Here is a 22654-nt window from a genome sequence, read left to right as displayed (position 1 = left end):
CGAACCTTGACACCCCAGATGTTTTGGAAATGCATCTCCCATGATGCTCATGCACTCTGCAGTGTAATGAGCATTGTGGGAAATGTAGTTCAAAATCATCTGGGGTGCCAAGGTTTGCCATCACTTCTATAGGAACTATAGCATATGAGATGAAATCTGAGGGCATCAAGAGCTAATTCATGGGGAATACGGGAATATAATGCTTTCACATCCATTGTGATCCAAATGGAAGTGTCATTCCATGACATACTTTCAGTGCTAGCTAAAATAGCTGTAGTGTCTTTAACCGGTTCCCGATCAGCGCACGCAGATGTACGTCGGCAGAATGGCACGGGCAGGCATATTGGCGTACAGGTACGTCCAACCTCTAATGCCACCCTGCCTTGGCGGCGTGCTGGTCGGGACCCCCGTGAGTCCGATCGTGGGTCCCGCGGACTCGATCGCCGCGGGCATACCCGCGATCGTCTCACGGGGCGGCTGAACCGAGAGATGCCGTTGTAAACAGCATCTTCCCGTTCTGCCTAGCAACTAAGTGACGCTGATCTCTGCTGCATGTGATTGGAGCAGAAATCAGTGTTTACTAAATGAAAGCCCAGCCCCCAACAGTTAGTAACACACCCCTAGGAACACTTAACCCCTACACTGCCACCCCCTGGTTAACCCCTTCACTGCCAGTGTCATTTACACAGGAATCACTGCATTTGTATAGCATTGATTGCTGTATAAATGACAGTGGTCCCAAAAATGTGTCAAAAATGTCCGATGTGTCTGCCATAATATCGCAGTCACAATAAAAATCGCTGATCGCCGCCATTACTAGTAAAAAAAAAAATTATTAATAAAAATGCCATAAAACTATCCCCTATTTTGTAAACGTTATAACTTTTGCGCAAACCAATCAATAATCGCTTATTGCAATTTTTTTTTTACCAAAAATATGTAGAAAAATACGTATCGGCCTAAACTGAGGGAAAAAAATTTTTTTAGATATATTTTTGGGGGATATTTATTATAACAAAAAGTAAAAAAAGTGTGTTTTTTTTTTAAAAAAATGATCGCTTTATTTTTGTTTAGAGCGCAAAAAATAAAAACCGCAGAGGTGATCAAATACCACCAAAAGAAAGCTCTATTTGTGGGAAAAAAAGGACGCCAATTTTGTTTGGGAGCCACGTCGCACGACCGCGCAATTGTCAGTTAAAGCTACGCAGTGCCGAATCGCAAAAAGCGGTCTGGTCTTTGACCAGCAAAATGGTCCGGGGCTGAAAGTGGTTAATGTACTACGGTAATGAGCAGTTGTAAATATAGTTCGATCCAGTGGCCTAGCTTTTCAAAAAGTGAACTAATCCCAGCAACAATGGGACGTCCTTGCATGGTAGGGGTATTTTTATGCAATTTAGGTAGGTGATGAAAAACTAGGAGCACTGGATCATGAACCAACAAATTCCCCGCTGTCTTGGGGACATGTTTCCCATTTCTACACCTGTATCTAGCAGGTGAGATAAATGCTGTTTGAAAAGGGGGGTTGCGATTTGGGTGCCATTGAAAGTAACGGGGATAGCAAAGGCATCCCGCAATTTGCAGCAATTCGGAATCACGGGCAGAATCACTGGGATTCTGCCCCCAAAACAGAACGCCATGGTGTGAATGGAACTGGTATGCCTGGTATACACTACAAGTTTTTTTCTGGGTTGAATGAAAAGAAACTGACAGCTCCGGTCGGAGCCGCTGTACGAACCATCCAAAGGTAGTACAACTTTTTTTCTTATCTTTCTCTCTCATTTCCATCTCTTCTTTTCAATTAAAACACAAAAAGTGATGGGCACAGAAGCTTCTATTTACCCTGTATTAGACTTCAACTAGTGGTATGGGCCAGACTGAGTGGCTCCATTCACTCACGTGCATTTATTTTGTATAGTTGATTTGCTGGATACGCTTACCATAGTCTATACCAGGGATATGCAATTAGCGGACCTCCAGCTGTTGCAAAACTACAAGTCCCATCATGCCTCTGCCTCTGGGTGTCATGCTTGTGGCTGTCAGTCTTGCTATGCCTCATGGGACTTGTAGTTCTACAACAGCTGGAGGTCCGCTAATTGCATATCCCTGATCTATATGCATTGTCTATATGCAATGTGAAGTTGTCTTATTGTTTCTATCTGTGTCACATCTTTAAATAAAGAATAAAAACAAAACAAAAACAAAGGTAGTACAACAATCTCCCCTGCTGGATTCCCAGTAAACTCTGACAGAACGACATAGACACGGGCCGAATGTTGGATGTTTTTATTGACATTCGACTGGTTTTTATTGACATTCCCAACATTTGTGTATGGGGCTTTACTCTGCTTTTAGGCGATCCCCGGAAACGTAACTGTTCAGTAAAGAGTTATCCCGCCTCCAACCTTACAACTGAACTTTTACTTTATCCTCCTTTTATGATTGCAAGCTGTCACAAGCAGGGCCCTCCTAATCCCTTTGTTTTGAATTAAATTGTAACTTTACTGATTCCCTTTATTTTGTAAAGCGCTGCACAAACTGTTGGTGCTATATAATTCATGAATAATAATGGGCACTTTTTTTGAGTTTCTGAAAACATTTGGCGTTTTGAAGTACTTTACAAACATTGTAAAGCTTTAGGCTCAGTTCACACAGGGGGCGACACGACTTGCCGCGCCGCGACCTCAGCGGCGACTTGCAAACGACTTCTGTATAGAAGTCAATGCAAGTCGCCCGAGGTCGCCCAAAAGTAGTACAGGAACCTTTTTTCTAAGTCGGAGCGACTCGAGTCGCTCCTCTTAGAACGGTTCCGTAGTACAGAACGGGGGCGACTTGTCAGGTCGCGGCGCGGCAAGTCGTGTCGCCTCCTGTGTGAACCGAGCCTTATTGTCAGCACCCCTTGTAAGTTCTAAGCCAGGGGTCTCCAAACTTTCTAAACAAGGGGCCACTTTACTGTCAGTTAGACATTAGGGGGGCTGGACTGTGGCCAGTGGGACTAGAAAATGCCCCAGCATCAGTGGAAGTAATAGTGCCCCATGTCACCCCAATCAAATCATTCTCTGCAGCTATTACCTTTTGTACCACCATCCCCTCCCTTTAGAATGTAAGCTCTACGAGCCGGGCCCTCCTGTACCTTTTGTATTGTACTGTAATTGTGTTGTCCCCCCTATACATTGTAAAGCGCTGCGTAAACTGTTGGCGCTATATAAATCATGAATAATAATAATAATGTTTAGTATTAGGGGAGGAGTAGTGTCCCATCATTGGGATCAGTGGGAGGAATAGTGCCCCATCATTAGTATTAATGGGGGGAATAGTGTCCCATCATTGATGTCAATGGGAGAAATAATGCCCCGTCATTGGAGTCAGTGGGAAAATAGTGCCCCATCATTGGTGTCAGTGGGTGGAATAGTACTTCATCATTGATGTCAATGGGAGAAATAATGCCCCATCATTGGAGTCAGTGGGAAAATAGTGCCCCATCATTGGTGTCAGTGGGTGGAATAGTACTTCATCATTGATGTCAATGGGAGAAATAATGCCCCATCATTGGAGTCAGTGGGAAAATAGTACCCCATCATTGGAGTCAGTGGGAAAATAGTACCCCATCATTGGTGTCAGTGGGAGGAATAGTGCCCTGTTGTTGGTGTCATTGGAAAGAATATTGCCATAATAGCCAGCAGTTTGGAGACCACTGTTCTAAACTATAGAATATATAATAGGTGTAATTTCATGTTCTTTTTGTTTGTAGGGTATCTAAAAATGTATTACTGACCCGTGTTGGTGCTTAGAGAAGGAACTCCCCAGCACAAAGCTCCACAACATCAGCAGGCTGTAGAACACTGGACTGGATCCTGTAGATGTCATACTGAGCTCTGTGTCATTTATTTCTTTATTACAGGAGAATCCGTTTACATCGCAGCTGCATCCAAGTGACTTTCTTCCCGCTCATTCCTTAAAGGCACGACTATGAACATTCGCTGCAAGTTTTCTGTTTTGCAATTTTCTATATCATATAATTATCAGTAATGGTAATAATTAAGAATGTGGTTCCTCTGTTTTGTATGGGGACCTCAGTGCTGAGAAGATCAGTGGATACAAATTGAAATAATTGTTTATTTTGTGTTGCAAAGTGTTGATGACAGAATTGCATATTATGTCCATGTAGGTTTATACATTGCATAATAGGATCATCATTAAAGCCGTTAAACCCGAAAGCAAAAATGTATTATAGTGCAGCTTACTGATTTATTTTTAGATGTGGTGACTGCATTCGTTTTGAGGCTTTTTTTTTTCTTCTTTATTCTCATCTGGTCTTTCGACCAGTGAGTCTTTTATTCTTCAACATTCTTTAATAGACCAGAAGCGGTCAGAGGATTGAGACAAACTATTTAATACTGACAGGGGAACTTACAATGGCCAGCTTTTCATGTAAAACATTTATCCAAATAGGAAAAAGAAAACTGTTGCTGTTGCTGCTTACAAATGTTAGCTGGAGTTTAGCATTAATTTGATAGTCAAGTTCATCTAAACCTCTTGGTGCATCTAACACTACCCTCTCCTCAGATTCACAATGCTGCTGTTCAAAGGTGTCTCCATTGCTCCTCTATTCAGAGAGGAAACAATCTAAGCCCTTGTACACACGGGTCGGACATTCCGACAACAAAATCTGTTGGATTTTGTCCGACGGATTTGGTCCGAAATTTGTGTTGCATACACACGGTCAGACAAAGTTGTCGGAAAATCCGATCGTACGTAACGCGATGACGTTATTTCGTTACGACGGGACTACGTTCAGGCTAGTAGCCAATAGCTTTGGTCTAGGAATTTGATCTGAGCATGCGTGGCACTTTGTCCGATCGGAATTCTCTACACACAATCGGAAAAAGTCCGACCGGATCACGTTGTCGGAAAGTTTTACAGCCCAGCTCTAAAACTTTGTCGGTCGGATATTCCGACGGAAACAGTCCAATGGAGCCCACACACGGTCGGATTATCCGACAACACGGTCCGATCGAACATTTTCCGTCGGAATGTCCGACCGTGTGTACAAGGGCTTACACTACCCTCTCCTCAGATTCACAATGCTGCTGTCCATTGCTCCTCTATTCAGAGAGGAGACAATCTAAGCCCTTGTACACACGGTCGGAGATTCCGGCGGAAAATGTCCGATTGGACCATTTTGTCGGATAATCCGACTGTGTGTGGTCTGCATCGGACTGTTTCCGTCGGAATATCCGACGGAACAAGTTTTCCAACTTGCCGGTAAAATTTTCGAACAAAATGCTCCGATCGGACATACTCCGATCATGTGTAGCCTACTCCGACGGACAAAGTGCCACGCATGCTCAGATCAAATTCCTAGACCAAAGCTATTGGCTACTAGCCTGAACGTAGTCCTGTCGTAACAAAATAATGTCATAATGTTACGTACAATCGGATTTTCCAACAACTTAGTCCAACCGTGTGTATGCAACATCACTTCCGGCCCTCTTCCGGAATAAATCCGTCGGAATTACTCAGACGGATTTGGTTGTTGGAATCTCCGACCGTGTGTACAAGGGCTAAGACAGTCAGTGTATTACTGGGTGGATCACCAGGTGAAATTAAAAGGAGAAAAAAGGCCTAAAAGGGAAAACGAATACAGTCTTCATATTTAAGGATTGGTAAGGTGCTCTATATTACATTTGTCTTTTGGGATTGACACTGCTTTAAGTGAAATGTTGTTTTTTTTCCAACACTTTTCTCTGTATTCCTATGTTCTCAGAGTATCTAAAGTGAAAACATTTTTATTTTAGTTTTGGATGGAATGAGTAAAATCCCTCATTTTTTTTTCTTCTTTTGCTTGTGTTCTGTTGGGTAGATTTCCCTTCTCTTCCTGTCCTTGTGACAAAAGTTAAATGTTGATTTTTTTCCAATGACTGCAGGAAATATTTTCAAGTCAAGAGGAAATTCCTCTTAGTTGACACTGGAATCGGTTCCTTCCTGGTAGATTTTCCCTAACTGCTTAATCCATTAAATTCAATTTTAGACTTCTTATCAATTTTTAGCACTGTGATCAATTTTAGAGAAAAAAAGAGGACCAAAGATGGCCCTAAATCGGACTTTAGAGGCAAAATGGACGAGAGTATAAAAAAAAAATATATATTTTATTGATAACAATTAATCATACATAGAACAAGTATTGAAAGAATTAAAAAATAACAACAATTAACACACAATTAACATGAATGATCCCCCTAGGACGCATAGGGGCTCACTGTTGTCTATATGGTGTTAACATTTTTGTTACGCCATACATTCATGTTAATTGTGTGTTAATTGTTGGTGTTTTTTTAATTCTTTCGATACTTGCACTATGTATGATTAATTATTATCAATAATATATATTTTTTTTATATACTCTCATCCATTTTGCCTCTAAAGTCCGATCTAGGGGCATGTTTGGTCCTTTTTTTCTGCAAATTTACCCCTAAATATGGATGTGGCTTTAGGAGTGGTTTTCTGATTCTTAGCACTGTGACAGTTAAAGCAGAAGTAAACCACAGGTTTAAAAAATAAAAAATAAAAATAACTCTCCTGCAAGGCAATGTCATAATGTGGTAGTATGCACCGCATACAAGCAAATTATGAGAAACTTACTTTATAACGAAGCACTCCAGCAGTGCGCTGACAAGGCTTCCATCTTCCTCCGATCCTTCTTCTGGTTCAAGGCCTCCGGCTACAGGAGTGGCCAGGACCGAGGATGATGTCACTTCCATGGACCTTCAGAGCGCGTGCAACGTCACCGGCTGCATGCAGTGTGATATTCTCCGTACCTACAGTTAAACCTTATTACAGACTTACCTGTAGGTACAAGATAAAAAAGTTGGGTTTACCACCACACAGACAGGGGTTTTTATTTGCAGAGATCTCTACTAATGATTTATGACAGGGATATGCAATTAGCGGACCTCCAGCTGTTGCAAAACTACAAGTCCCATCATGCCTCTGCCTCTGGGTGTCATGCTTGTGGCTCTCAGAATCTTGCTATGCCTCATGGGAATTGTAGTTCTGCAACAGCTGGAGGTCCGCTAATTGCATATCCCTGCTTTATGAGCTGCAGTTTATAATGCCAGTGTTGGAGAAGCTATTACTGTTTATCTATTTGTATAGGAGTTTGTCAGTGTTGTGTTCATATATTACACTGTAAAGAAATGTGTGTCCTGGGTTACTAGTAATTGTTAACATAGATTTACGGGAACTTTTATGCAATTTCCCTTGCTGTGCAAATCACATCCGATCTCTGTGCGATGCGAGTTCAGCCATACAGATAGTATGGCTGAATTTGCATCGCACCCGCCACAAACTCGCACAGGACCCTTTTTTTGGTCCGCAGCAGAATCGGATCGCATGGGTGTTCACACCATGCGATCCGATTCCTGTCCGAGTTTGCAGATCACACTGCAATATGCGAACTGATCTGGGGGTGTCATTAAGGTTTCACTGACACTCCCAGCAGTCCGCATAGGGCAGTGTGAACTGCCGGCGGGAGGCATGCGGTGTGGGAACCCGCCGCGGATTTGCGGCGTTCCCGCATCGCTTCAGTGTGAACCCAGCCTTATAAGTGGTGAAAGATTTCAGTCCCCCCCCCCCCCATATAGAGCTGCTTCCATTTAGAACTGAAAGGACCTCACGCTCCTGTCATACAAATGTGAGAGGTGGAAAATCTGTATGTGCATGCTCTTCACTAAGGATGAGCTCGGGCGTGTTTGCACACTCCACGTGCAGAGCCCGCCAGGAAGTCGGCACGGTGCTGCGCTAATTACAAGCAGTGTGACATTGTCCCGATGTGCAGCTGCAGAGATCGTGAAATGTCTCACTGCCTGTGATTAGCGCAGCACCGTGCCGACTTCCTGGCGGGCTCTGCATGTGGGCTGTGCGAACACGCCTGTGCTCATCTCTACTCTTCACTAGTATCATGTGAAAGGAAAGGTGTGATCTCAATCAGAGCATTCATTGAAGATTATCTCCTAACAAGATACTCTGAATATGAGAGCTGTCTTTCAAGTGGAAATATACTGATCCCCACTCCCTAGCTGGCTACAAACATCTGTGGCCGGTCTTTCGCATTTCAATCTTTGGTCATTTCCATTGGCTGGGCCAAGGTGACGTCACTCCAAAACATAAGCGGGAGTTCATTCATTTTGCAGATACTGAAATTGTACACTAAGCCGCATTTGTGTACACTGCAAACAGGCAGGTAAGAATACTTCAATAGACATGAGATACTTCAATAGACATGAGGGAGATTTACTAGAACTGATGTACACAGAATGTAATGCAGCTGTGCATAGTAACCATTCAGCTACCAGGTTCACACTGGTGCGGGTTTGAAATCGCACTGCTTCAGCGCGATTTCAAGGCTGCAGATCAGTGAGATTTGCACAGCCAAATGTCATTGCTACTTGCGACCTTATTTAACAGAAGTCTATGCAAATCGCAATGAAATCCGGTAAAAAAAGTAGTGTAGGAACCTTGTACATAAACACCGAGACATGAGCCGCAGCGAAATTGAATGGTTTTATTGCCAGCAATGTGGTGCAACTTGTCATGCGATTTGGAACTGTTCAATTCCATGAAAAATTGCACTGCTGTGAACGAGGGATCATAGTCAAAGCTTAATAGAACAAGCTGACGTTGGAAGTGGATTGGTTACTGTGCAGAGCTGCACCAGCTTGTGTGTGCACCCATTTTAGTAAATCTCCCCCATAGTCTGTCTCTTAGGTATTCAAAGCCTACGGGTCCTTTCACACGGGGCGGATCAGTGCTGATCCGCCCCATGGATATCCGTTTGCTCAGCGGGGATCGCTCCGTCGATCCCCGCTGAGCAGGGAGATGACAGGTCCGTGTCTGCACACTGCGCAGGGACAGACCTGTCACAGCGCCGCTCTCCCCTATGGGAGATCGGATGACGACGGGCGGCAGTGTCCGTCGTCACCCGATCCGCAGACGGATGGAAAAATAGCTTTTTCCTCCGTCACACATTTTCGGATCGGAGCGGGTCGGATGTCAGCGGACATGTCACCGCTGACATCCGACGCTCCATAGAGCTCTATGGAGCACCCGTTCAGGTCCGCCTGAAAAACTGACAGGCGGGCCTGAACGGATCATCGGTGTAAAAGGGGCCTACCTGTTTGAAATATTTTATAGTACATTTCCACTTTAACTGTGCCCCAAAAACAGTTACATTCAAGGCAAGCCATGAATGAAAACTGTCACAGTTGCTAGTGCTGTCAACTGAACTTCAAAACCATCAATTGGCTGGTGTCATAACTGATCATTTGTAGCACCATGGCAACTGTCGGTCAATGAGAGGCTGACATGCTGCTTCCTAGGCTGTAAAGGAGTTCAGGGTTTATTTCTGCTTTAATATTGGAATTCATTGATCGGATCAGTACTGTTGCCTCTGTAGCAAGCTGTAAGTTTCTATCTGTTAGCTGTAACTGGTTTGAAAATGGTTGCTGTGAGGCTGTCTGTGTGAGAAGTACTTATCCCAGACATGTTAAAGAGAACCTATCAGGACAGCTATTACATGGTGCAGGTGAAGCTCCTATCAAGCACTGTAGCTGCCATTGCCCAACTACTACTGCATCCAGTGATCATATCAAGCATAGAGCACTCCCATAGCATCATGCACAATGACACATCCTGCCTGAAACTAGCACCACTTCTGGGAATCAGCCAGTGGGTGCAGCTTCTTCTTTAACATGAAGGAGAAGGGATCTCACCGCTCCAGGAGCACACATGCAGGCTGTGAACTGTCTCTTCGCATTGGGAAGCCACAGGTGCTGGCTATTACCACTAGCAACAGACGAAAAACAAGTTCTGGACTGCCGTACTCTTCAGAAGGCCACTTTCTTTTATTGGAAAATCACATCACAGCTCTGGACTGCCGCACTCTTCAGAAGGCCACTTTCTTTTATTGGAAAATCACATCACAGCTCTGGACTGCCGCACTCTTCAGCAGGCCACTTTCTTTTATTAGAAAATCACATCACAGCTCAGCTGTGATGTGATTTTCCAATAAAAGAAAGTGGCCTTCTGAAGAGTGCGGCAGTCCAGAGCTGTGATGTGATTTTCCAATAAAAGAAAGTGGCCTTCTGAAGAGTGCGGCAGTCCAGAGCTGTGATGTGATTTTCCAATAAAAGAAAGTGGTCTTCTGAAGAGTGCGGCAGTCCAGAGCTGTGATGTGATTTTCCAATAAAAGAAAGTGGCCTTCTGAAGAGTGCGGCAGTCCAGAGCTTGTTTTTCATCTGTTTCTTCTTTAACATCCCAGTCAGTGATAAATCATGGTTCTGTGATGCCGGTCAAAAGAGCTAGAAAGCTTTAGGCTGACATTAAACACCACACTTCTTATATTGGACACTTTAATAGTTGAACCTGATTATGGATCGTTGGCATCTCTGTAGTTTGGAGTTAAGTTTGTTAGCTTTTACACATAGTAAGTGATTGCCGTAATTTACGGCACAATAAATGCAACCAAGAATCACTTGAGTAGCTTATGTTCATTTGTTAAGGTAATGTCAGTTCCATTCAGATCTCTTGCAAATGATGTAGAAGACAAGTGGAGATGTTTCCCATGTTAAATGTATGTAGCTGACACTCAGGGTGATATCACAATTCATCTGGCCCTTCATTTCTAGTCTGCTAGTTGGATGTGTTGTAAACATGAGAACCTTATATAGACCAAGAAAGCCACGTCTGAGCATTCACATTGTAGTGTGTGTACACTGTGTCCTCTTCTCTGTATTTTCATCTTTTGCATAATAAAGTTTCAGTTTATTCAGAATTTAGTAATTGCCTCGTTGTGCCATTCACTTTTCACTAATGTGACAGCATCTGGGTAACAGGGTGTGTTATATGACCAGATTATACAGTAAATAAATGTATGATGTGTTGGTGTAGTAGGGACATTAGATTGTAACCCCTTTGGCGCAGAGAAAGGCAATGTTGGTAGTGCCCCCCCCCCCCCTTCTCTTCACAGCTGTGACAGCAAATGGTGCTGGGGACTTTCTGAAGAAAAAAAAAAAAAAAACAGCTGCTGCAAGTAAGTAGAATTTCTTGATCATTTAAAGCTGAATTAATACTGGTGGGATATATTACCACACACGTTAAGCCCTTGTACACACGGTTGGAGATTCCGACGGAATGTGTCCTATCGGACCGTTTTGTCGGATAATCCGACTGTGTGGTCTCCATCGGACTGTTTCCGTCGGAATATCCGTCGGACCCAATTTTCCAACTTGTTGGAAATATTTTCCGACAAACTGGTCCGATCGGACATACTCTGATCATGTGTAGAGAATTCCGATCGGACAAAGTTCCACGCATGCTCAGATCAAATTCCTACACCAAAGCTATTGGCTACTAGCCTTGAACGTAGTCCAGTCGTAACGAAATAACGTCATCACGTTCTGAACGATCGGATTTTCCGACAACTTGGTCCGACCGTGTGTATGCAACAGTTTCGGACACAATCCGTCGGACAAAATCCAACGGATTTGGTTGGCAGAATGTCCGACCGTGTGTACAAGGGCTAACACGTCTTGCAGAAAAGCAGCCCATTTGTTTTGAATGGACTAAGAGAAGGGCACAGGAGCGATTCACATTAATAAGACAATTGTCCAGTGAAAAACAAAAATGTCAGCTGGGAAAGCCTGAGAAACTCTCTGCTCCACCTGTCAGTTCCTTAGCGCAGTGTTTCTCAACTTCAGTCCTCAAGGCGCCCCAACAGGTCATGTTTTCAGGCTTCCCATTATCTTGCACAGGTGATTTGATCAGTTTCACTGCCTTGGTAATTACCACAGCCATTTCATCCGAAGGAAATCCTGAAAACGTGACCTGTTGGGGCACCTTGAAGACTGACAGAGTTGAGAAACACTGCCTTAGCGCACCAGGATCAGCTCATACATAGACAACTGCAGTGCTGATAAGTAAGGATGAGCTCACCCGTGTTTGCAAACGGCACGTGCAGAGCCCGCCAGGAAGTCGGCACTGCGGAGCGCTAATCACAAGCAGTGAGACGTTTGCCCGATGCGCGGCTGCAGAGATTGGAAATGTCTCACTGTCCGTGATTAGCGCTGTGCAGTGCCGACATCCCTGTGGGCTCTGCACGTGCCGTTTGCAAACACGCCTGAGCTCATCCTTACTTATAAGGAAGCTTCTCAGACCTTCCCAGCACCTATTTAATTGAATACATTTGTACTAATATTATTTGCTCCTCTGTCCTCCTTCTCTTCCTTGTTTTCTGAGTGTTCAAGCTGGATCTCAAGGAGCAGCTGGAGGATTACATCATGATTTTCATAGACCCATTTTCTAGAGACTGTGAGCCAATATCTTGGTTCATCACATTAAAGTGATTGTAAAGACAATTTTTTTTTTCAATTAAATTAAAAAAGATGCTAAACATACCTGCTCTGTGCAATGGTATTGCACAGAGAGGTCCATTACTTCTACTTCTGGAGTTACCCTGCAGCGCTGTCTGCTCTCTCTCTCCTGAGTTCCCCCTCAGCAAGCCATGTGCTGAGGGGGCACCGGTGTGGGCGCGCACTCAAGCCAGGCTCTGTGCATCCATAGACACACACACACAGCACAGCTCAGCCATGACCCCGCTCTCTTCTCACAGGATTTGGCTGACTCAGAGTCCCCTGTGAGATCAGGAAGAGAGAGCAGCAATGCTGCAGATGGGACCATGTTGGAATGGTGGAGTCAGGTAAGTGTTTAGGGATGGGGGACAGTTAGTGGGATGTTTTTTTACCCTAATGAAGGGAATGCATTAAGGTAATGTAAAATAAAATAAAAACAATTAGGCTTTAGAACCACTTTAAGGACATTCCTTTTTGTGAACTCATGGGGTTTGATTTACTAAAGGTAAATAGACTGCACACTTTGCAAGTGCATTTGCACTCATTTTCCCCATTTGCTTTAGTGAGCTGATGAAGCTTCACTTTATAAACAATATTCAATCAGGTGCAAAAACAAAAAACAGCATTTTTGCTTAAACGTGATCTGATGATGGAAATCAGTAGAGCTTCGCCACATTCACTATGTTCTGGGTAAAATTAGTGCAACTACATTTGCAAAGTGCACAGTCTATTTACTTTTAGTACCGTAATCAACCCCATGAATTATTAATATTAAAGAGGAAGTAAACTCTCCCACTCTGATGCTTCTTTTCATTTAGTCCATTATAATAAGTAATTATCAGACTATAGCCACTGTAATCCAGCCCAAATCGCATATTACTTACTGTTTAAAGAAACTTTAAAAAACTTGTTTCCAGGGGTTAGGCAGCGCCATCTTAAGTATTGTTTTCTGAGTCCACAGTGGAGTGTATTTCCGCCCTTACATTGAGCACTTCCTGTACTGTTAACCAAGCCTCCTTCTCAATCCAACGTTTCTATGGCAACCCTGCTTCCCTGTTCATAGTTGACTTGTTTATTTCATAGTATTTACTTCTGATGTCTAATGTTTCCCTTTGTCAGTCTTATCAGCTTCAGCTGATAAGACTGCAGTAATGGCCAAGATTAGACTGTATGTGAGGTCACATGGTGTGTAGGAGGAAGCTCTGAGTGATTAGCAGAGTTCAGTGTTGTGCCGTAGGAAGTCCTGATAACAGATAAGACATAGAGAGTGTGCCTTAAATCAGGGGTGATCTGGGCATGGTCAGTGACTTCATTCTACAGAACAACAAGGATTACAACAATACTAAGCAAGTAAGGAGATATCTACAAGCAGTGTTCATTAGGGTTTTTTATGCTAATTTACATGGGACAAAGTTGTGGGGGAGGGTTTACAACCACTTTAAAGTGGTTGTAAACCCTTACAAACCACTTTGACCTACAGGTAAGCCTAGATTAAGGCTTACCTGTAGGTCCAAGAAATATCTCCTAAACCTATACGGTTTAGGAGATATTTACCTGAAGACAGCGGCGAGCAGGTGCACTGGGCAAGCCGCAGATTGCGGCGATATGCCGCGAGTGTCGGCTCCCGTGCGCATGCGCGGGAGTGACGTCATCACTGCTCCGGCGAATCACAGCGCCGGAGCAGCGAGACCCACCAAGAAGATGGACGCTCAGAACTACAGGGGACAGCGGTGACTTCGCTGGCTCCTGTGTCAGGTAAGAGACACATAATGGATGCGATGCGATGCATAGTAGTCCATTATGCTTTACCTTTGCAGGGAATCAAAGAGGAAGTAAACCCATCAGAATTTACTTCCTCTTTAAGGTAGTAATTTTGTGTGCTTCCTTTCTTTTGTTTTTTAAAGGGTCAATATTTATGCAACCAGATCTGATATTTCTGGAAGGTAAACCCTGTGACTATTTCTTTCATCTTTTGGGGGCCCCATTGATGAGCTCTCCACATTTTGGGACCCTTTATTTGTATTTTTATTTATTTTATATTATAAAGAATTGGCAACATCACAAGGTGGACAAGAATGCTCTTGAATTTCTCAAAAGAAATAAACCAAAGACAAACTAAGACTCCACATATAACTGAAATATCACTAGATAGACTGACCCTTTATGAATCACCACCTAATACACAGGAAATGGTCCTTAAGAAAAGCAGGAATCTGTATATTAAGTTATTCAGTTTCACAGCTCAGGTAGTAAAGTTATGTCAAATAAATGGTAATCAAGCTGACTGTGATGGCCCACTGATGTTGTAGCTCCGGTGAAAATTCAGTCTGTCATGGAAGGTGATTAGATTGTCTGGTCCCGTCACAAAACTTTTCTCTGTGTGTGTGTTGAGTCCATTGTTTCTATAATTTCCGCATTTTGTAGCAGCTTCTGAAAACTTGTCGGAAACTCCTTTAAACTTTGTCTGTAAGTAGAGAGAGGAAAATATCCAATAAACAACATTTTAATTTGCAGCTTCATCATAGCAAACATAGAAAAAAATTAGGTGACCAAATACTGAAAAAGAATGTAAATTTCAGTAAGGGTAGCAGTAATGGGTTCACAACTTTGAGCTTTTTTGTCAGCAATGGAAGCAATATAGACCTTGACTGTTTATACAAATAATTCCTACAGGTTCCACAATGTTCAATGAGTTGCAAATCCCCTGTATAAGGCAATGTGTGAACAACAAACTGTTTCCTACACCCACAACTTTGGTTACTATTGCACTTCAGAAAGTAGTAGCTCTCATAATACAGAGAAACAGGGCAATTAAAAATGAAGTATGGCCAAAGCTTTTTTTTTGGTCTTGTCTTCTGGGTCACAGGAGTACAAGGAAAAAAAGAAGGGGGCGCCTCTGGGTGTAGATTTTTTTTAAAAGGCAGTTTATTCACAATGCATTCTAAAAGCAGAGAGATTTTGCACTCACATTTTCCATAATAAAAGTAAGCATGTAGAATAAGAGGGGTCATCTGATTCAGTCCGTCAATCTTATTCCGGTCCGCAAGTGTCCTGTTAACCAGTGGTAACACCCAGGAGAGGATAACAGGACACTTGCGGACCGGAATAAGATTGACGGACTGAATCAGATGACCCCTCTTAAGCCGCGTACACACGGGCGGACTGTCTGGCCAACTAAGTCCGTCAGACAATCCGACAGACAGTCCGTCCTACTTTTGAATGAATGGACTTGACCACACACGATGAACAGACAGTCCGTTGAAAGCGTGCGTGATGACGTGTACAGCGCGTACGACGGGACTAGAAATAGGACGTCCAATACACTGCAATGCAACCTTCGGCCGTGTAAGGCCGCGTACACACGGGCGGACTGTCTGACGGACTTGGTCCGCTGAAACGTGTTTCAGCGGACAGTCCGCTCGTGTGTGGGCTTCAGCGGACTTTTTCAGCGGACAGTCTGGCGGACTAAGTCTTTCGGAATTTCCGTAATACAGTCCGTCCAACTTTGGTTTCAGCGGACAGTCCGCTTGTGAGTAGGCAAGTTGGACGGACTAAGTATGGCGCATGCTCAGAAAGGATTTACACGGCCGAAGGTTGCATTGCAGTGTATAGGACGTCGTATTTCTAGTCCCGTCGTACGTGCTGTACACGTCATCGCACAAGCTTTCAACGGACTGTCTGTTCATCGTGTGTGGTCAAGTCCGTTCATTCAAAAGTAGGACGGACTGTCTGTCGGATTGTCTGACGGACTTAGTTGGCCAGACAGTCCGCCCATGTGTACGCGGCTTTAATCCTTTCTGAGCATGCGCCATACTTAGTCCGTCCAACTAGCCTACTCACGAGCGGACTGTCCGCTGAAACCAAAGTTGGACGGACAATATTACGGAAATTCCGAAATACTTAGTCCATCAGACTGCACGCTGAAAAAGTCCGCTGAAGCCCACACACGAGCGGACTGTCCGCTGAAATGTGTTTCGGCGGACTAAGTTGGACAGACAGTCCGCCCATGTGTACGCGGCTTTATTCTACATGCTTACTTTTATTATGGAAAATGTGAGTGCAAAATCTCTCTGCTTTTAGAATGAATTGTGAATAAACTGCCTTTTAAAAAAAATCTACACCCAGAGGCGCCCCCTTCTTTATTTCCTTGTATCTCTGTAATAATCTAGGAGCCTGGTTTCAGCTCCCTGCGGTGGCAGCCCTGCTTGTTGAATTTCCACTCCTAAGGAACGAAAGACATTTTCCTGGAACTTGATAATTGAAATATCTCATATGTACCATCGTTTTATATTATTTTATACAGACAGCCTCTTCTTTGAGCATACTATTATGTGATGTTTGCGTCTTAACTTGTTGTGTGGGTCACAGGAGTACACTTACTTTTGCTTTCCTGAGAGCCAGAATCAGCTGACATCACAGGGCCACTCCAGAATTTGGAAGGATTCTCAAACACAATGTGGGGATTCAACCCTGCTGGCTCAACATCTCAGTGCACTGCCGAGAGCTTAAGCCAGCTGCTCCCATCCCCTCTCCAGACGGGAGCTCCAGTGAACACTGGAGGGGCAGAGCAGAGAGTGGTCACTGACAGTCTCCGCTCTGCTCCAGGAAGACCAAGAACTGAGTGATCAGTGGTCTTTCATAGTTACATAGTTAGTAAGGTTGAATAAAGACACCAGTCCATCCACTTCAACCTGAGTGAATGTCTACAATTGTCCCTTATCCCTGTACATTGCAAACTCACATTGGTCCCTACCCTCAAGGAGCCACAATCCAAGGTCCCCATTCATATACTAGGGGCCAATTTTGGACAGAAGCCAACTAACCTACCTGCATGTCTTTGGATTGTGGGAGGAAACCGGAGTACCCGGAGGAAACCCACACAGGTACAGGGAGAACATGCAAACTCCAGGTAGGTAGTGTCCTGGTTGGGATTGACCCTTCTTACTGCTAGGTGAGAGTGCTAACCACTACACCACTGTGCCGCCGTCTTGTGAGCACTTAATTCTCGATACCTTAAGGCCCATACACACAATCTGACTTTTTGACAACAAACATGCAAATTAGCTGTTTTGGAGCAACATCCGACCGTGTGTATGCTCCATCGGACAAACTTTTTTGGTTTTCATCGGACTTTTGTTGGCTGTGCGAACGGACAAACTTTCTGGCAACAAAAGTCCGATGGAGCAAAGTCTGATCGTGTGTACAGAAAACCATAGGACTTTTGTAGAAAGTACAAACACACATGCTCAGAACCAATGCAAAAGATCAGACAACAATACAGAAGTTGACCAAAGGTGGCGGTAAAGAGCAGAAAAAAACACATGATTTGGTGAAAGTTGGCTGAAAAAGTCCTGCTGTGTGTATGCAATACAAGTTCACGGCCGACACCCTTTGTACAAAAATCCAAGGGAAAGTTTGTACAAAGTCCTATCGTGTGTATGAGGCTTTAGGCGTATAGCTGGCAGGGAACAGCTGCAGCATCACATCGATGTTGCAGCATGGAGAAGAATATACTGTATAGGTTTGTGTTTTTTTTAAATCCCAAACTTCAATCCCAACCACTTCAATATTGGACACTTTCACCCCCTTCCTGCCCAAGCCAATTTTCAGATTTCAACATTGTCACACTTTGAACAACAATTACTCCACCAGGGAATAGCATTTTCAGGAGGTCAGCGATTCAGATTTCTCTCTGGAGAGGATTTCTTGGGAACCATACCAGACTCTTAGTAGAGTCCCTTCTGTGGTATGCAACTTCTATTAATTAAAGGTGGCCCAACACGGTTACTGTCCCCCAGACACATACAAGCAAAATAATCTGCATCATACCGGCATCTCATGCACGGTGGGCGGCCTACTCCCATATGTTTGATTTGTGGTCCTGTACAGAGGGTTGCCAGGCTTGGTTCTGAAAAACATAAACAACCATTAGATCAGGTCTGTTTTAATGACAAGTTAGTTGTACATGGAGATCTTTATGAAACAGTGCTGGGTTAGGTGTAGCAAGCTAAGCTAAAATAGCAGCCTAATGCCGCGTACACACGATCGGAATTCTCGTCGGAAAAAGCTCTGATGGTTTTCCCGACGGAATTCGGCTCAAGCTGTCTTGCCTACACACGGTCACATCAAATTCCGATCGTTTATAACGCGGTGACGTACAACACGTATGACGGGACTAGAAATAAGGAAGTTCAATAGCCAGTAGCCAATAGCTTCCGTCTCGTAGTTGAATCTGAGAATGCGTGATTTTTTGCGTGTCGGAATTGCATACACACGATCGGAATTAAGTTTTTCCATCAGGAAAATTAAGAACATGCTATACATTTTTGTCTGGCGGAAATTCTGACAGCTAAATTCCGATGGAGCGTACACACGGTCGCATTTTCAGATGAAAAGCTCTCATCGGTCTTTTTCTGGCCGGAATTCCGATCGTGTGTACGCGGGATAAATCTTACCATGTCATATATTATAAACCAAATAATTACATATTTTACTTGCTTGTAAACAGATCACACACACACAAATATATATATATATATGCACACATACAGTATAGTGACCTATTTTACAGGCAATAGAAATAAGATGCACCTGTGCTTAAATCACAATAGCTTATGTAATCACTTCCGGCAGAAACCGGAAGTGATTACAATTATTATTGCACCATCAATAGGAGTAGTGGGTGTTATTGGGTGTAGTAGGCGGGACTTAATGTATAAAAGACAGCCAGTCACGGGCTCCAGTAGCTTCTGATGACGCCTAGTGGCAGGGACGAAACATGTCAAGCTGAGGAGACCTAGTGACGATTGTTTGCATGCCAAGGCGGCGTTTCTCTGCACGTTTTAAAGTTTTTGGATGTAAGTGTAATATTTTTAGATTTTAAGAATAAACCTTGCAGTATTACACTATATATACTCTTTTTCCCTTCATTGCGATTTGAGCACATTCATTTCAAATAGGCTTGAATCGCACCAAAGAAGTGCATTCACCTTTTTTGGAGCCGCCCCGCAAATGGATTGCAAGGTCATTTTGTACCATACAATCCAGTGCAGGCAAACCGCACTGCATTTGCGATGCATTTGGGGTGTTAACCTTGTATTGACACGTACATCGGATTGCAAACACAGCGGAGAGATGTTGCATGCAGGGATCGATCGCTGCATTTCCTCTACCACATGTGTGAACCTAGGCTTACCTGAGCCTGATTTTGATCATCCAACGCTGTGCTCATCTGCAGCAGCTCTTCTAACCTCTGTCCTTTCTCAGAGAAGACTCGGCGGCAGCATTGACTACCGCTGATGTCCATCAGATCCTGTGAGCAGAGAGTGGATGGCAGGAACAAGTCGCGCTGCCTGTGTCTATGGACGTACACGGCCCGTATTGAACATGAGCCTACACAGGTGCCCCCATAGCAAGCGGCTTGCTATGTCTTATAGGGATGAGCTCAGGCGTGTTCGCATGGAACACATGCATAGGGTTGCCACCTTTTCTTCAAGTCAAACCCGAACACTTTAGCTGCACACATACATTTTTTTTTATAGTATAAACTGTACATATATTTTGCTATTAAATAACATTTCTAATAATATGAAGTTAATTAAAAGAGTTCCCCCTTACATCAGAGTCCACAGAGTTCCCCCTTTTACATCTGAACCTGCAGAGTTCCTTTCACTGTAAGGGGGGACTCTGCAGACTCTGATGTAAGGGGGAACTCTGATGCACGGAGAGGACTCTGATGTAAGGCGAATACTGTGGCCTCTGGTGTAAAGGGGAACTCTGATAACCCTGAATTACCTTAGTGTACTCACTCAGTGGCAGGAGAGAGAAGGAGGGAGACTTCAGTCACAGACAGGAATGGATGGTGAGCTCCCTCACCCCTTGGCAGTCAGCATCTCTCATCCAGATGCATCTGGAAGCCATAGTCTGGTCTGAATAATGTGTCCGGGTATCAGGCACTCTGAAACCTGGACGCATGATTCCAAACCCGAACTGTCCGGGTGAATCCTGGACAGGTGGCAACCCTACATTTGCAGAGCCCGCCAGGAAGTGAGCGCAGCGCTGCGCTAATCACAGGTAGTGAGACATTGCCTGATCTCTACAGCCACACATCGGGGCAATGTCTCACTGCCTGTGATTAGCGCAGCGCTGCGCTCACTTCCTGGCGGGCTCTGCACGTGTTCCACGCGAACATGCTTGAGCTCATCCCTAGTGGGATAACTCAGAGAAGAGCAGGAGCCAAGATCACCAGTGGGGGACCCCGGAATAGGAGGTCTGGGGCCATTCTGTGCAAAACCCTTGCACAGTGCAGGTAAGTAAAACATGTTTATTATTTCCAGAAAAAAAAAAGTATTAAAACGAGAAACTTGGAGTGCCGGTGTCCTATCACATTGTGTCCCCCATCGGATAGTGTCCGCTGTGTACTGCGCATTGCGCAGTACACAGGACACACAGATTCCGAAAATAGCCGAAGATGAAAGGCGCCTGCACCGTGAGTCCAGGTTCTACCCCCACCATCCAAGTGGACATGGAGTTGGAATAAAAAGAGCCGAGCGCAGTGAGGCCGAGCCCCGAAGCGTGGTGAGCGAAGTGAGCCCACGAGGGGCCCTCTGATATTTGCAGCCCTATGTCCGCTTGGATGGTTGGGCTACCACCTCCACTCATGGCGCAGGCGCCGTTCATCTTCGGAGATTTTCTGAATCTCCTTCTGCTCCGTACTGCGCAAGCGCCGCGCCTGCGCAGTACGGGGCCGACACTATCCGATGGACGGACGCTATATGCCAGGACACCGGTTCACACTGGGGTGGGTTCAAAGTCGTACAACTCTGAAGCCGTCCCATAAAGTGCGACTTGCAAGCAACTTCTGTAATAGAAGTCCAAACAAGCTTCTCCGAAGTCGCCCCCAAGTAGGCTTAGTACTAGGCATCCGCCAGAAACTAAAACATCATTTCTAGGTGACCTGAAATGATCAGTAACAAAACAAATCATTACTGTCTATGACAGATTAGTCACTTTAAATTACTCACATATTTAGGAACAGTATTCATTTTGAAAATGGCAGTATTAGATATACTCATAATAAAAAAATGAGGCCTTCAGTATGGATATGCTCTGCATACCTATATCCTGGTCTCCACGTCTCCGGGTGATTAAACTTGGCAGGTAAGTCGGGCTCCACTCGATAAAAGTCTCTGGTTTGGGGGTAGGTTGTCTCCTGACCTTCTTCTGATGAGATGTGTGGAAGAGGATTGTCAGCCATCTTTCTCTATGGACGGAGCAGTGAGAAGAAGACTGAGGCCCGGCACACACACAACACCTAAAGCCTCTTGTTGCCAAACAGGAATCCCTGGAAACCGTTACCAGGAAACCACTAGAGGGCAACAAAGTGTCAGCTTTCATTGCAATGCTTCCTACAGGAAATGCACTGACACTAATACTGATCAGAACTCTATTACAACCCCATCATCTGATTTCTGATTATTTATACTTAAAGTGGAGGGCCACCCTGAAAAAAAAAAAATATAAAAAATTACAAAAAAATCGAAAAAAAAAAATGAAAATTTTTTTTTTTTTTTACTTACCAGAAATGCCTGTTGCTAGGCACATAATCAAAATCTTCCTCTTCCTCCTCCACGGAGATCTTCTGGTCTTCTCTCCTCGTCGCGTTGTCTTCTGGGTAATGGGTCGCGCTGTGTTCTGGGAACTGTGTGTTCCAGAACACAGCGCGTCCCATTCACAAAGCGCTGCGCGACTCGCGCATGCGCAGTAGGAAACGGGCAGTGAAGCCGTAAGGCTCCACTGCCTGTTTCCCTTACAAGGAATGGCGGCGCCGGGACCGAGAGCCGAGGGACGGGTCGGCCTCGGGCGGCCGACATCGCGGGCGCCCTGGACAGGTAAGTGTCAGTAGCTGCAGTGTTTGCAGCTGCTGACTTTTATTTTATTTAATTTTTTTAAACGGCCCTCCTCTTTAAAGTGGTGTTGCCACCCAAAAATAAAAAAATGTTTAAAATTCTTAAAAAAAAATAATTGGAAAAAATATTTTTTTTTACTCACCTCTAAATACCTGTTGCTAGGGGGTCCCTTGTAGTCTGCCTTCTTCCTTGCCCGGCCTGGTGACATCACTTCCCCTCGCACCGCACAGTCACCTGGGACCTGTCACGTGTCCCAGGAGACTGTGCGGCGTATCACGGCACCCTGCGCCGCTCGTGCATGCGCAGTGGGTGCCCGGCTGTGAAGCCACAGCCAGGTGCCCA

At 44.4% G+C, this 22654-nt stretch overlaps 2 protein-coding genes across 3 annotated transcripts in view; one reads left to right on the top strand and one right to left on the bottom strand.

Annotated features, from left to right (window-relative positions):
• PPP1R26 (protein phosphatase 1 regulatory subunit 26) overlaps nt 1–6119 on the top strand; it is a 57954-nt gene extending 51835 nt beyond the window's left edge. The window contains exon 5 of one of the 2 annotated variants that reach the window (XM_077468383.1): nt 3899–6119. The gene's annotated coding sequence lies outside the window, so the exon portion shown is untranslated. Of the gene's footprint in view, nt 1–3748 lie in introns of both variants that reach the window. The other variant, XM_077468375.1, reaches the window with a different exon arrangement.
• Nucleotides 6120–14534: 8415 nt separating this feature from the next.
• PIERCE1 (piercer of microtubule wall 1) lies at nt 14535–21739 on the bottom strand. The gene is made up of 3 exons (XM_077468364.1): nt 21521–21739; nt 18234–18312; nt 14535–14868 (listed from the first exon to the last, which is right to left on the bottom strand). The coding sequence occupies exons 1-3, from the start codon at nt 21658–21660 to the stop codon at nt 14680–14682; spliced, it is 408 nt and encodes a 135-aa protein (XP_077324490.1). The 5' UTR covers nt 21661–21739; the 3' UTR covers nt 14535–14679.
• Between the last annotated feature and the right edge of the window lie 915 nt (nt 21740–22654).

This window comes from Lithobates pipiens, unplaced genomic scaffold (assembly GCF_037356315.1).
Source record: "Lithobates pipiens isolate NorthernLeopardFrog02 unplaced genomic scaffold, aLitPip1_a1.2 Scaffold_11, whole genome shotgun sequence".
NCBI classification, from domain to species: Eukaryota; Metazoa; Chordata; class Amphibia; order Anura; family Ranidae; genus Lithobates; species Lithobates pipiens.
Note: the sequence above shows the minus strand (reverse complement) of the source record. Positions and strands in the feature narration are given on the sequence as shown.